Consider the following 12752-nt stretch of genomic DNA (forward strand, 5'->3'; position numbering starts at 1 on the left):
CTCGCTTGGTTTTCCTCCTCTCTGCTCTCTTGCAGGGCAGTAGGGGGTGATGGCTTGTTCCTGGAAGAGCCCAGCCTGCCTGCAGAGTCACTCACATTCTTGGCTGCGATTCAATGACTGAGCCAGACACACAAACACGGGGGGGGAGGGGAGGGGGAGAGCGAGAGAGACCTAGACGGAGCGCGAGAGGGAGAGAGAGAGAGAGAGAGAGAGAGAGAGAGAGAGAGAGAGAGCGAGCGAGCCACAGACTGGGGAGGAGAGAGAGAGCGAGGGAGCGCGAGCAGGCTGGCTCTCAGACTTCTCATCTCCATACAGTCAGAGTGAACTGCGGGGGCAGACGGAGTGGATTGCTGCAGTCCTCGACAGCGGAAAGAGCCTCAAATAAGGATTTTTTTATGAGCTGTATCGACTCACAACTCCCGCTTTTGTTTCATTTTCGCCTACTTCGTTTTGGAATCCGTCAAACGGAACTTTTTCGCTTCTCTGGAGTTTTGGAGAGCCGTTTTTTCAGATATGGACAGTCTGCGACCCGCTACAGGGAGCGACTGGCCGGTTTTCACTCAGTTGTCACGGGAATAAAACTGTAAAACTCGCCGTCGAGGACTTTACTGGATGTTTGATGAAGCGCTTCGTAATTTTGGTCAGTTCTGGGACGCCGTGGATTTACCAGGTTCAGGAACGGATAGATACTCGTGATTCCCGGTCGACGATAAGAAGGATTTACGCTTCTGAAGTTGCAGGAAAAACATGGAGACTGTAAGTCGGCAGAGCTTCCAGCCTCATCCGGGACTGCAACAAACTCTCAAGCAGTTTCACCTCAGCTCTATGAGCTCTCTGGGCGGACCGGCGGCTTTCTCTGCCCGGTGGCAACATGAGCTCCTCTTCAAGAAGGACGGTAAGGAGCCGGAGCCGGTTCTGCAGCATCTGCCGCCGCCGGTGATGCCGGGCCCGCTGTTCATCCCGTCGGACCGCTCCACGGAGAGGTGCGAGACGGTGCTGGAAGGCGAGACCATCTCGTGCTTTGTGGTCGGCGGGGAGAAACGACTGTGCCTGCCGCAGATCCTCAACACGGTGCTGCGGGACTTCACCCTGCAGCAGATCAACTCAGTGTGCGACGAGCTGCACATCTACTGCTCCCGGTGCACGGCGGACCAGCTGGAGATCCTCAAAGTCATGGGGATCTTGCCCTTTTCGGCGCCATCCTGTGGCCTCATCACCAAGACCGACGCTGAGCGGCTCTGCAACGCCCTGATCTACGGAGGAGCCTACCCGCCACGCTGCAAGAAGGAGTTGAGCGGAGGCTCGCTGGAGCTGGAGCTCACCGAGAGGAGCTTCAAAGTCTACCACGAGTGCTTCGGCAAGTGCAAGGGCTTGTTCGTGCCGGAGCTGTACACTAGCCCCAACGCAGCGTGCATCCAGTGCATGGACTGTAGACTCATGTACCCGACCCACAAGTTCGTGGTGCACAGTCACAAGGCGCAGGAGAACAGGACTTGCCACTGGGGCTTCGACTCGGCCAATTGGAGGGCGTACATTCTCCTGGGTCAGGATTACACGGGGAAAGAGGAGAAGGCCCGTCTGGAGCAGCTCCTGGACGAGATCAAGGAGAAATTTGACTTCGCCAACAAGTACAAGAGGAAAGCATCATCCAGGGTGAGTTGGACCCCATGCTACACCTCACCGCGGAGCTCTGATTTATTCACTTTTTGTATGCCTGGCTGTTCATTCAATGTTGGTTTATTTCTAGTTTGCTCATTCTCATGATCCACTTTATGTTCTGCAGCTCATTTTGATTATTCATTTTCTTATTTTATCCTGCTCACCTTAGCCTAGTTTCAGTGTGCTGTAGCCGTCTCCTCCTTCTAACAGCAACTTGTCTCGAAGTTTCTTTGAACGTAAAGTTTTATCCAAACGTCCAAATACACTAATATTCAGAAGGTGGATCCATGTAGTGTGGCCCTGTAGATGCAACCTTATGGCCTTCATTGTGTGTGTGTGTGTGTGTGTGTGTGTGTGTGTCAGTCAGTCACTGTTCCAGTTTGAAGGTGTGGTGTATATATTGATTTCATATTTCTCTGCACACCCCACAAATTGAAATGTGTCCCACTTAAAGAATGCATTTAAAACATTCATTATCACAGGGATGTCAGTGTGTCAATCTATGTGGAGTTTCTGTTTAGGACCCACTTATATATTGTTGCTAATTGGGCCTCACCCAACAGTGACAACAAACACCTCTGGTGGCAATAAAGCCATTATTTGTGAAACACCTGTCAGGGTTCTCTTTATTGGCCTGCACTGTAAATACAGTCTCATTTACCATCAAATGGCTTAATGGGAAATAGTAAACAACAGTTAGGAGGGGCGTGGGGATTAACATGAATTCAGATGTAAGTGAGGAAATAATTCTCTTTCCTTCTTCAGATTAAATCACTTTTTTCCCCGCTCAGAAGCTGTCTCTTCCTCCATCTACATTTCTGTTGCTCGTTCATTCAGCGTATGTGTGTGTATGTTTCCATATACTCTATCAGTAGTGAGATTATTGGTATTATGACCAAATTGTCTATTTTCTTGTGTGTGTGTGTGTGTGTGTGTGTGTGTGTGTGTGTGTGCGTGTGTGTGCGCAGTCAGTAAATGTAATGTTAGTCTGGCTGTCATGCATCTAGCTTCCTGTGGGTTTAATCAGTGCTACTATCAGCGTTGAAGACTTTTCTTTTTTTTCTCTGTTGTATCCACATCCTCTGATTCTCTTTTTACTCCAAGAGACATTAGTTCTGAAATGTTTAATCAGAATTGTAGCATCCATGCATGTTTTGGCTCTGCTTGTTTCTGGTGGTTTTATGTGGTCAGATACAACACTTCGGACCAAATGAAGTTGTTTAAACATTAAATCTGGTTTTCCATGCTTCCCACGGCTCTACTTTTTGGGCTGTAAAACTGTATGAAGAGACTCTAATCTGTGCTTTAGTGTGCTGGCAGGAGTTTTGAGCGAGTGTAGTTTGGTGGTAGACTGATATAAGGATCCCACCCCCCACCTCACCCCTAGGAAAAAAAAGGCTAGTGCAGCTATTTGCATGAACTGTTACACATGAATGGAGTTGATGAAGCAGGGTTTAGAAGTATTGTGGTGGAAACATAATATGATCCCAACAAAGGGGAGCATTCAGCAACCCCCCCCTCCAAACATCCACCTACCCCAGGCCAGCCACCCACCTCTGACATACACGCACTCACATTCAGCCCCCTCCACACACACTTTTTACTCCAATTTGATTGAAACCAGAGTGGACTTCTGGGGCAGCAGACTTGTTGATGAGGCACAGAAAGCAACTGCAAAAGTGTTTACAAGCAGCTTCCCTCCAGTCCTCCACTGAGGCTTCTTTCAGAGGAATCTGCCAAAGAAAGAGAAATCCTTGAAGACCCTTGAAATCCTGTAGAGCGCCAAAGTCCTGCCATGCATGGTGAATACCCACTCTTGGCACACACTTTCATTCAGACTCGAGTGGGCACACCTCAAGGACCCCCACTTTCAGGGGCCTCTTCTATTTTTATAAGTGCCGACAGGGCACCCAAGTGTTAAGCCCAAGGCTCATTTGAGCCTCTGCTCTGCTTTTTAATTCGACTCCTCCTTTTTTCCCCAAGTAGCCTGTTTCAAGGAACACTAATGAGGGAATACATGCTGGGTAGGAGTTCAGGAATATTGCTAAACTTATGGCAACAGAGCTCCCCTTTGTCAGCACATTTCAGCACAGCTGAGGCACTTTGAAAATGTTCTTGGAGGATGTGAGGCAAACTGCTAGACTGAGTCGTGCTGCCGTTTCAGCTCACAAGAAAATGCCATCATCTGTGTGCTGTTAGTGGAGCGGCCGTGTGGCTCTGTGAATATTAATGAGGGTGTTTCAAAAGTGTTAGCAGCAGTCTCACATTCAGACAGACACAGGAAGTGATATTGTCGCACTTCCCCCCTCACAGACGCTCTTGTGAGAGCTTCCTTCTGAGACGCACACGTCTGAATCACTGACCATTTGAGTAAAAACAGCTTTTCACTTTTTGCAGCATGCTTGCATTTGTGGAAGTGTGAATTAGCAGTAAAAGTTCACTCTCCATTCGTGTCTTATGTGATTTGAGCCACAGCGCTGATTATTATTATAAATGCAGTGGACTATTGAATTGTTTCAATGAGTTTATATACTGGGTGTGGAACACTTCACCGAGTTGCTCATGCCAGCCCTTGGCTGTGAGTCTTTTGGTTTCTGGCTGGTACACATGTGGGTGGCACACATAATCAGTGGCTTTCCGCATCAGGATATTTAGATAAGGATTGTGGCTGCAGATTTAGTATGTTGCAAACTTTATAATTCACCCTCAAGATGATGTGATTTCTACACAATCCATCTGTTTAAGGGAGATATGAGAAAGAGAACTTGGGACAGAGGGTGTAGGTGGTGCTTGCTGTTGGGCTAGCTCAAGCTTGACTCATGTCTGGTTCATAACCAGCAAGTTTGCATCAGACATTTCCTTTTTTTTTGTTACCCTCCTAAATGGTGAGTTTCCTGTTCAAATTTGATCTATGTTTATATTAAGGGACACAACGCTTGTCATTTGGTGGGTTGGTTCCAACGCATTGCACTCAAATATTTGGTTGCCATTCTTCAACATGCAGGAGCTAAAACTTCCCCTTTTACTTCCAAACCACCCCCACCCCTGAGAAGCCCCAACTGCTGCTCGGGATATCTGGCCTCCAGCTGAAGGGGCTGCTTGTTTCAGGAGGGCTGTGGGACAGTGGTGGTGGTGGGGGTTCAGAGGAAGTGAACTCCCCAAGGGGATATAGGCCCATGTCCTGTTTCATATGCAAGGCGCAGTGCTGGCTAAGCCTGCTGACAGCCAGCCATGTCCACATGGTGGACAGGACAACAGCTGGTAGCTGTGCATTTCAATGGCTACTGAGGGAATATTTCCATTCTCTTTTTATGGCTGTTTGGCAAAACGTGATGGTAGCAAAAGTCTGCTGCAGTGCTTGATTTTGTCCTGATTGCACTGGTGTGATTAAAAAGTCTTTAAAGATATCCAATACGGCATTTTATGTTTTGATGGTTCTCTGTTTTTTGCCTGTCAAGCTGTCGAATTTAGAATTTGTTCTCTGTGCTTTGAAAGGGAGGAAGCCGCCAATTCAATAAGGATTGTCTAATGAGTTCTGCTGCCTGGCCAGGCTGCCAGTCTGGATTTCTAATGGAGGACAGTCAGTCCATACTGTGAGGCATGACTGAGGGTCAAGGAGATCAATGCCACATTGACATTCAAGTGTCTTTACATTGAGTGTGATTGAAAACTCCATCACTTCTCGAGCTCCATTAAAACGTGAGTGACAGACCAGCACAACTCATTGTTCACTGGCTAGCTGGCTCTGAAATAAAGTACATATGATCTTGCCAAAAACATAGCTATAAATATACATTTTGATGGACCTGAAGGGAATGGATTGCATTTTGACAAAATGAAGCTTCTTCTTAACAAAGAAAAACTGATTTTGGTCTGTAAATGCTGTTAGGTGGAATGGTACGCAAATCAAAGTAAGTTAAAAAGAGGGTGTTTAATTAATAGATCCGTTTGTGTGCTCAAACTTTTGCTAATTACTTTCACATATGCGGCTGCTTTTCCAAAGTTATTTCACTTTTTCTTCTCCTGTTCAGGAAATCAAGTGCAAAAACTACATTTATTTATCTCTTTTCTTCTATTCTTGAAAAACACTTACTGTAGAGCAACTTTGCTCCGAGGCTTCTCGACAAAAACTTTGAGGAACAATTGTGTGATATGAAAACTGCACAGTTTTGATGTGCCTTTTACAGTCTGTCTCTGCCTGTATTTCCACCACAACCGTAGACAGGAAAGCACAATAAACGCGCATGAGAAAAAGGGAGTGAGAGTGGCAGAGCATCACAGGTTATATAGCTTGTTGTCTTGTCTGTGAGTTTTTCCGAAGGCTGACATTGAAGTAGCAGTGGAAAATGAATTAAGTGCAGTGATTCTTTTCTTCAACATGTCTCCCTGCCAGAAGCGGTTTATTTCAAAGCATTTAAAGTTGTGTGAACTAAAGGGGGTTTTCCCAGTTGCTGCTTGATTGTGCTCACAGGATGAAAAGTATCTCGCTAACTTTGACTGTTATTCTGGAAAAAAGGTTTTCCTAGAAAAACATGGTATTTGTCAAAATAAGGAATTGAAAATGGCATCAGCACAGAATCTCAGATAGCACATAAGCAGTAGTCGCAAAATATTTTTAAAAAAATATCTTGCCTGGCTTAGAATTTGATTCTCTGATTGTACTTTTAAAACATCTGTCATGCTGTGTTTCACAATATGAATTAAGATTCTCTTGAATGTCAATTAAAAACGTAATTATAAACTAGACAAACTAATCTTACTCATGGTGTTTCAAATCTCCAACTCTCCACACCTTTCTTAGGCAATGTTATATGGCCAGTGAGTTCAAACAGCTGAACAGTACCACTATCATCAGCCCTTTTCACACAGAGACTCCGCATTATCGCCGAAACCAAAGCTCGCCTATTCTCCGCCTTTGTCTGTTCACACTGAACCATGCTGCGCCGGCATTAAGCCGCACCAGTGTGTCAATTCATACAGCATGCCGGCATTGCGGAACCAAAAGAGGTGTGACGGTACACATCATAATGTTGGCATCTGTGTGGTTTCTTTTACGTGTTTCCCCCTCCTCTAAACATGTATCGTCCGACCGTGAACACCATCAGACCGTCACACGCCTAATCCGCATTGCCGGCTTTTCCATTCACACAGACGCCGTCTTGTCTCTGCTGCGGCTCTTATACTACCTCCACAGGCAGATCAGAACCGCAGCGGAACTGTCCCCCCTCTCCGCATCTGTAACTTTCACACAGACGGCGATGCGGAGAATTGTGAATGGGGCTATTGACTAATGGTAGAAGCCTCATTCAGGAGGAGAGAATGACTGAGAAGAACAAGAAAAGGAGAAGTTCAAGCCCTCATTGCCAGCGATTGTCTGCCCTCCACCCCATGGCTACACTCCCATCCCCCATCTCTCCTTGCTTCTCCAGCCATCAGCAGCGTCTTCATGTGCACGAGCGGCCGGTCGAGTACTCTCTGGAGCCTCTGGTTACCACCACCTACCCACTGTCCATAGACGGAAAAAAGGTTCCCAAGAAGTAGTTAATGTTGCCGTAGTCGTAGGCAACCATGCATGCAAGCCGTCTGGGGAAGTGGTGCACGCAAAGCTTGGAGCGAATGCATTTGAGAAGCCAAGAGCATGCGTGGAAATAAAGTATTTCCACCTACTCCATGAAGTCCCTGTCAGAATATTCATAGCCTTCCGATAAAGCGTGAAACTAACAAGCACATTCAGCTTACAGTGGCTATTCTTAAGTCTTCGAAGGACCTTGAGCATGTCTCATTGGGATTATTGTAAGAGTGGCACGGAAGGGAGAACCCTGTGACCTCCTCCAGGTGTTGCATGAAAAACAAGCTCATCCTCAGTCAGATGGTGCGATTCGATGTCTTGCCTGACCGTTGGCTTGTGTCAATTTTTTTGAGGACATTCAATATTGATGGTAGGTTACCGTTGGCGGTGATGTCCAGCGTGTTTATTTAATGAGAGGGTCTTGAAAAATTCATCGACACACATGGCACTGAAAGCCCAACTATTGTTTTAACTACACATCCCCACGCACCATCCTCTAACCTTTCGCCTCCTTTAACCTGCCCTGCAGCTTCTTTACCAGGGACATGTTAGTGATGCTCAGATGTAAGGCCAGCATCACACTAAATTTGCATCTTTCTGTTTGTCAAGTGACGGAAAGCTTCAAACTACATACAGGTGCTCACAGTCAGACCAACCAGTGAGCAATTTTTGGTGGTTTGCAGGTGAAAGATGCCTAGGTTGTAAAATATAGACAATTTGGCAAAGTGCAATTTCAACAATTGAATACAAAGTTAAACCCTAAACCCTGGGGATGGGGTTCAACCTAGACACATAGATAGTCTTCTCATCTGCAAAGCTACAGCTGTTTTCAGTCGGTGAGTTGACAGTGTAGGTCTGGATTGGGTGCCTTGTGAACCATTTGTGTATGGATTGTACGCATGATAAACATCCAAGTCATATCTTAGAACAGTTATGCTATCTGTTTGTTTTGACATGGACGTTTGTATTGCACTATCACAGGGCAAAAAGTGGGATCTTTTCCCCCACTTCTATATGAATTGTTATGATAGTTGCAGCGTCTGACTGTGCTGATGCTTGAATGACATCACTGCATTACATTTTCCATGTAGGACATACTTTGCTAAGTTACCAGTCATCCTATTTTCGTTCTCTATTTTTCTTAATTTGCTATTAGCACCTTTTAGCAACCCTAAAATGTATTGATCTTAAAAATCACTCTAAAAAACACATCAGTTTTGAAGAGATTTCCTCAAGCTTTCAGTGTGAAAGGCTTGATTGTTAATAAGAAAAGAGGTCCAGTTGTAATTATTAAAAGTACTACGGGGGCAGCTTTAATTGTGAGATGGAATGGTGAGATGGGGGGTTTACTTTGTGCTGCGTCAGCCCAGGACTGCCCTTTGTATGACAGCACTGTTGGCTTCTGGAGTCGACCCACCCCCCTATCTATTTTCCCCCTGTGCACCCATATGTTTTGAAGAGCAGCCAGCACCACATGACCTTTTCCTCCCCAAATAAAGAGGTTACCCACCTCACCCCTAGCTTTTCTTGAAGCGCAGCGGCCAATCGCGTGCTGCTGAGCAACTCCCACGAGGCAGATGGCTGTTTGACGAAGGCAGCTAGACTCAAACACACACACACACACACACACACACACACACACACACACACACACACACACACACACACACACACACACACACACACACACACTTCTATCCAACAAATTAACATCCACCAGCACCATGATGTAGTGAAATGGAAGGTGAACTTTTGTTCAAAGATTTTAGGCTTACCTCTCAAAACATTCATATGGGACACATGGGAACATTTGAATAGCAAAGGCATCCTCTGCCTCATTTGGTGTGTGATTGTGCATGAGGCTGGTCGAGGGTATGATTTGCCGTCGTGCCAGTGTGCGTGCGTTTGTGCTCACGAGTGTGCGCGTTTTGTGCCTGGATCAGCTGTAGGAGGAGATTAGCATGAGCTCACTGCCTACTCATTTCCATCCCCATCTGCCTGTCTCCCACAGTGATGCTTCCCCCCACCCCCCAACCACACACACACACACACACACACACTACAAACTACAGACATACATGAGCACAGACATCCACACAGCACCCAGATCCCACCCCCGCAATGCCTCCTTAGTCTTATAATGAATACAGAAGCAGACAGAATAGCGTGCAAATGCACACACACATGGATATACTTACACACACACACACACACACACACACACACACACACACACAGACTCCTCAGCTGCACTGGCAGTGCGTAACACAACATCCACCAGGCATGGCCTAGAATATCCTCCCACAGGTAGAGACAGAGAAGGCAGATACAGGGAGATTTTCAAGCTAATAATAAGCTGTGCTAATCTAATTTCTGATTGAACTGGCACGATTCCTCCTCCGAGGAAGCTGCCAAGTCAACTCAGCAGCTTTGCAAAATTTCTGTCAAGTAGAGGAGATGGTGATAGTAGTGAGAGATATGGATTTTCATACTTGATATGTTTTTATACAAACTGAAGATGGCGGCTTAACCACCGCTATTGGTAAAACTTTTTCCCCCCCATATAATTTATCCTAAAAATCCAATTGGACTCATGCTTTGGGAACTCTTGACAGAAGAAACGACTGGGATCATGATCATTCCTCTATGCTTACATGAATAGATTTTTGTCAAAAATGTATAGCTGAAACTATTAATTCTAATTTTCATTGTATTTACTACAGCTGACCACAGTTACAGCTGTGTATTGCAGAATCTACATGGAGATTACCCTTAGCCAATGCTGGCTTGGCCTCAGCCATGTGGAAGGGCAGCTCCCAGGAGCTCTGCGAGGTATTGTTGTGAGAGGACGGGGTGGTGGTGTTGGGGTGGGCTGCTGTCCGCTGGCTATCCATTGTCATGTCTTTTGTGGTGGGTATCAGCTGTGGATCTGTGATTGTGGGACAGATAGAGGTGATAACCCACCCCCACCCCCTGCACTGAGGGATGATCAGTGCTCCCAAAGCGCCTGAGTCATGGACCAGTGCTCATTGTTTGCCTCCCCTCCTCCATTCTCCGTCCTCCCTCTTGTGTCTGTTTGCTCATCTTTCCTGGAGGCGTCATGGATGCTGCTGTCCAGCACAAAGAGGTGAGCTAGACATCTAGCACACTGTCTGCCTTTAATGAACAGTTATCAAAAATCTCCAATAGTAATAATTGACATTTTCATACACAAAAGTTACTCTGGCTACTTTAAAACTTTATGTAGCAGTTTGATTGAGGTTATCCTAATTTTTGGCCTTTCACTCAGAGAGTGTAATAGATTTAGTGCTTGCTTGTGCATGTCTTTTCCAGGAAAAGGTGTATCTTCCTTGCAGTGTAGTGTGCAAACACCTCTAATGTTTACTTTTGTTTAGTCTGCACTGACTCATAGTTATGTCTAGACGCTCTTAGTTATGTTAAGGCAGGATGGGTTAATCTTAAACTGTATTAATCAGGAGGTGGACCGACCTGCCCTATTGATCCAACAAAGCAACTCTGTCCTGAACTTTGACTGACCATTATAGCGTCTCTCTGTTCATCACAACTGTTACTTCTAAGAAGTGCTGTGAGGCCAGGTGTGCCACAACTGAAAGAGGTTCTTCTGGTTAGTGGTCTTAGTGTGACACATCTGGTGGGTGGGATCACTGAAACCAGTCAGTGAAGGGCAGGTTCAGGTTGGAGAGTGGAGTTAAGCACAGCTGGGGGATATGGGTTCAGACTGGCAGAGCACAACTAGACAGCTGAAACAGAAGCAAAGTCAGTGAACTGCAGCCACACCTCAGCTGCAGCCTGTCAGGAAGTCAAAGTGGAAGGTTTGTGTGTGTGTGTGAGAGAGAGCAAACCAGGGCCTCTTGGTTGAGACAGTGAAGGGGTAGGGCTCAGTGGTCTCAGTTTACTTCTCAGGAATGAAGTGTTGGAAACAAAGACTTATAATGTGGTTAACATCCTTCCTCCAGACTGGCCGAGCCATTCCTCCCCTCCAAGTCACCAATCTCCTGAATTAATCCATTCCAGCCGCACTCTGGCAAATGAAGCAGCTATGCAGATGCTAAATAAAACAATATGCTGAAAGGAGATCCCTCCTTCTGGCACAGAAGCCTGCTTCTTAGGTTCACCACCAGGCCCAGACTCGCTCCTTTTGCTTTAACCAACCCCCTTTTCAACTCATCCCCTTCCCCCATCACCCACACTGTTCATTTCCTATTGTAAAGCACACACATACATGCCGAAACACAGAAAAGATCCAAACAAATTTCTGCACATACACATGGCTTTCCATGCAACCTTTCTCTATACACACACACACACTCATCCAGGCACATGCACATACCCTCCTTCCACTCCTACAGAGCAGACAATAGACCTCTTGAAGCTCTTAGCTTATAATTAATGTAATTGTAGATCTCTAAGACAGGGTAATATGTGGAGTGTGTAACCGCGTCCGACCCACACTGAACACAAAGACGTTATTTTCACAGTCTTCCTTCAAAGAGCCGACTGCCAAGGCTATATTGAGCAGTAGGACATCTGTTTATATAAAGCCCACTGCCATTTATATATGTCTGCTGTCAGAATGTGTGTGTGTGTGTGTGTGTGTGGAGGGTCGGACAAGCTGACTTATCCCATGTGACCTCTAGCCTTCTCACTGGGCTCATCTGTCTGCCCTGTTTAATTATCTTCTCTCACACACACACATGCACACAAACACACATGCATACACACAGAGGTCAGGGATGCAGCTGAACCTTGCCACGCCACCTCCACTCCCCTCCCCTCCCACTCCCGTCCCTCCCTCCCTCCCTCCCTCCCTCCCACTCTCCCCCTCAATTCCATCTCTGCAGGCATGGCTGCTGGTTGTCTGCAGAGGATTAAGCCAGACGTGTGTGTGTGTGTGTGTGTGTGTGTGTGTGTGTGTGTGTGTGTGAGCGCTTGTGGTTTGTATAGCAGTCACACTTTTCCCACCAGCATTATCACAACGATGGTGTATGTCTCCCACATAGAACTGCTTTCCAGGACTGAGGCTGCCTCCAGCCTCAGTCCTGCAGGATCAAGATCATCAGATTTCCCTATTCATTTCTGTTTTGTTAAGATTAACAGAAAGATGTTTGCTATAACATATAGAGTGTTGCACCTGGTCCCTAGGTCACATTGATGTGGCATCTCACTCTTTCGTTGCTTTTTCTTTTGTTGTCTTTGAGCAAGTGTGAAACTGATGTGCTGATATGCCAGCCTGCAAGCAGGTGCAGCTCAATGCACTGATTTAACACCAAGTCATCTCTGTACTGTGCACTGAGAGGACAAAATAGGCTTTGGTGATATGGCACAAACTTTTTTTTTTTTCAAGATTGTGGATGATTTTTGATTTTAGTCACCATTTAGTTTTTCTCAAACTAATGAAAAAGCACTATAATATTAATGACACTAGTGATGTACGTTTTCAGCAGATAATGATTATGCCATAATTACCTGCTTCTTATGGCAGATACAAATAAAATAACCTATC

At 45.9% G+C, this 12752-nt stretch overlaps 1 protein-coding gene across 1 annotated transcript in view; it reads left to right on the plus strand.

Moving 5' to 3' along the window:
* The first annotated feature begins 243 nt into the window (after nucleotides 1–243).
* Nucleotides 244–12752, plus strand: part of skia (v-ski avian sarcoma viral oncogene homolog a) — a 73970-nt gene continuing 61461 nt past the window's right edge. The window contains exon 1 of the mRNA XM_073471068.1: nucleotides 244–1653. Coding sequence (XP_073327169.1) covers nucleotides 748–1653 — 906 coding nt within the window. The 5' untranslated portion in view covers nucleotides 244–747. The remainder of the gene's footprint in view (nucleotides 1654–12752) is intronic.

This window comes from Pagrus major, chromosome 7, assembly GCF_040436345.1.
Source record: "Pagrus major chromosome 7, Pma_NU_1.0".
Lineage (NCBI taxonomy): Eukaryota > Metazoa > Chordata > Actinopteri > Spariformes > Sparidae > Pagrus > Pagrus major.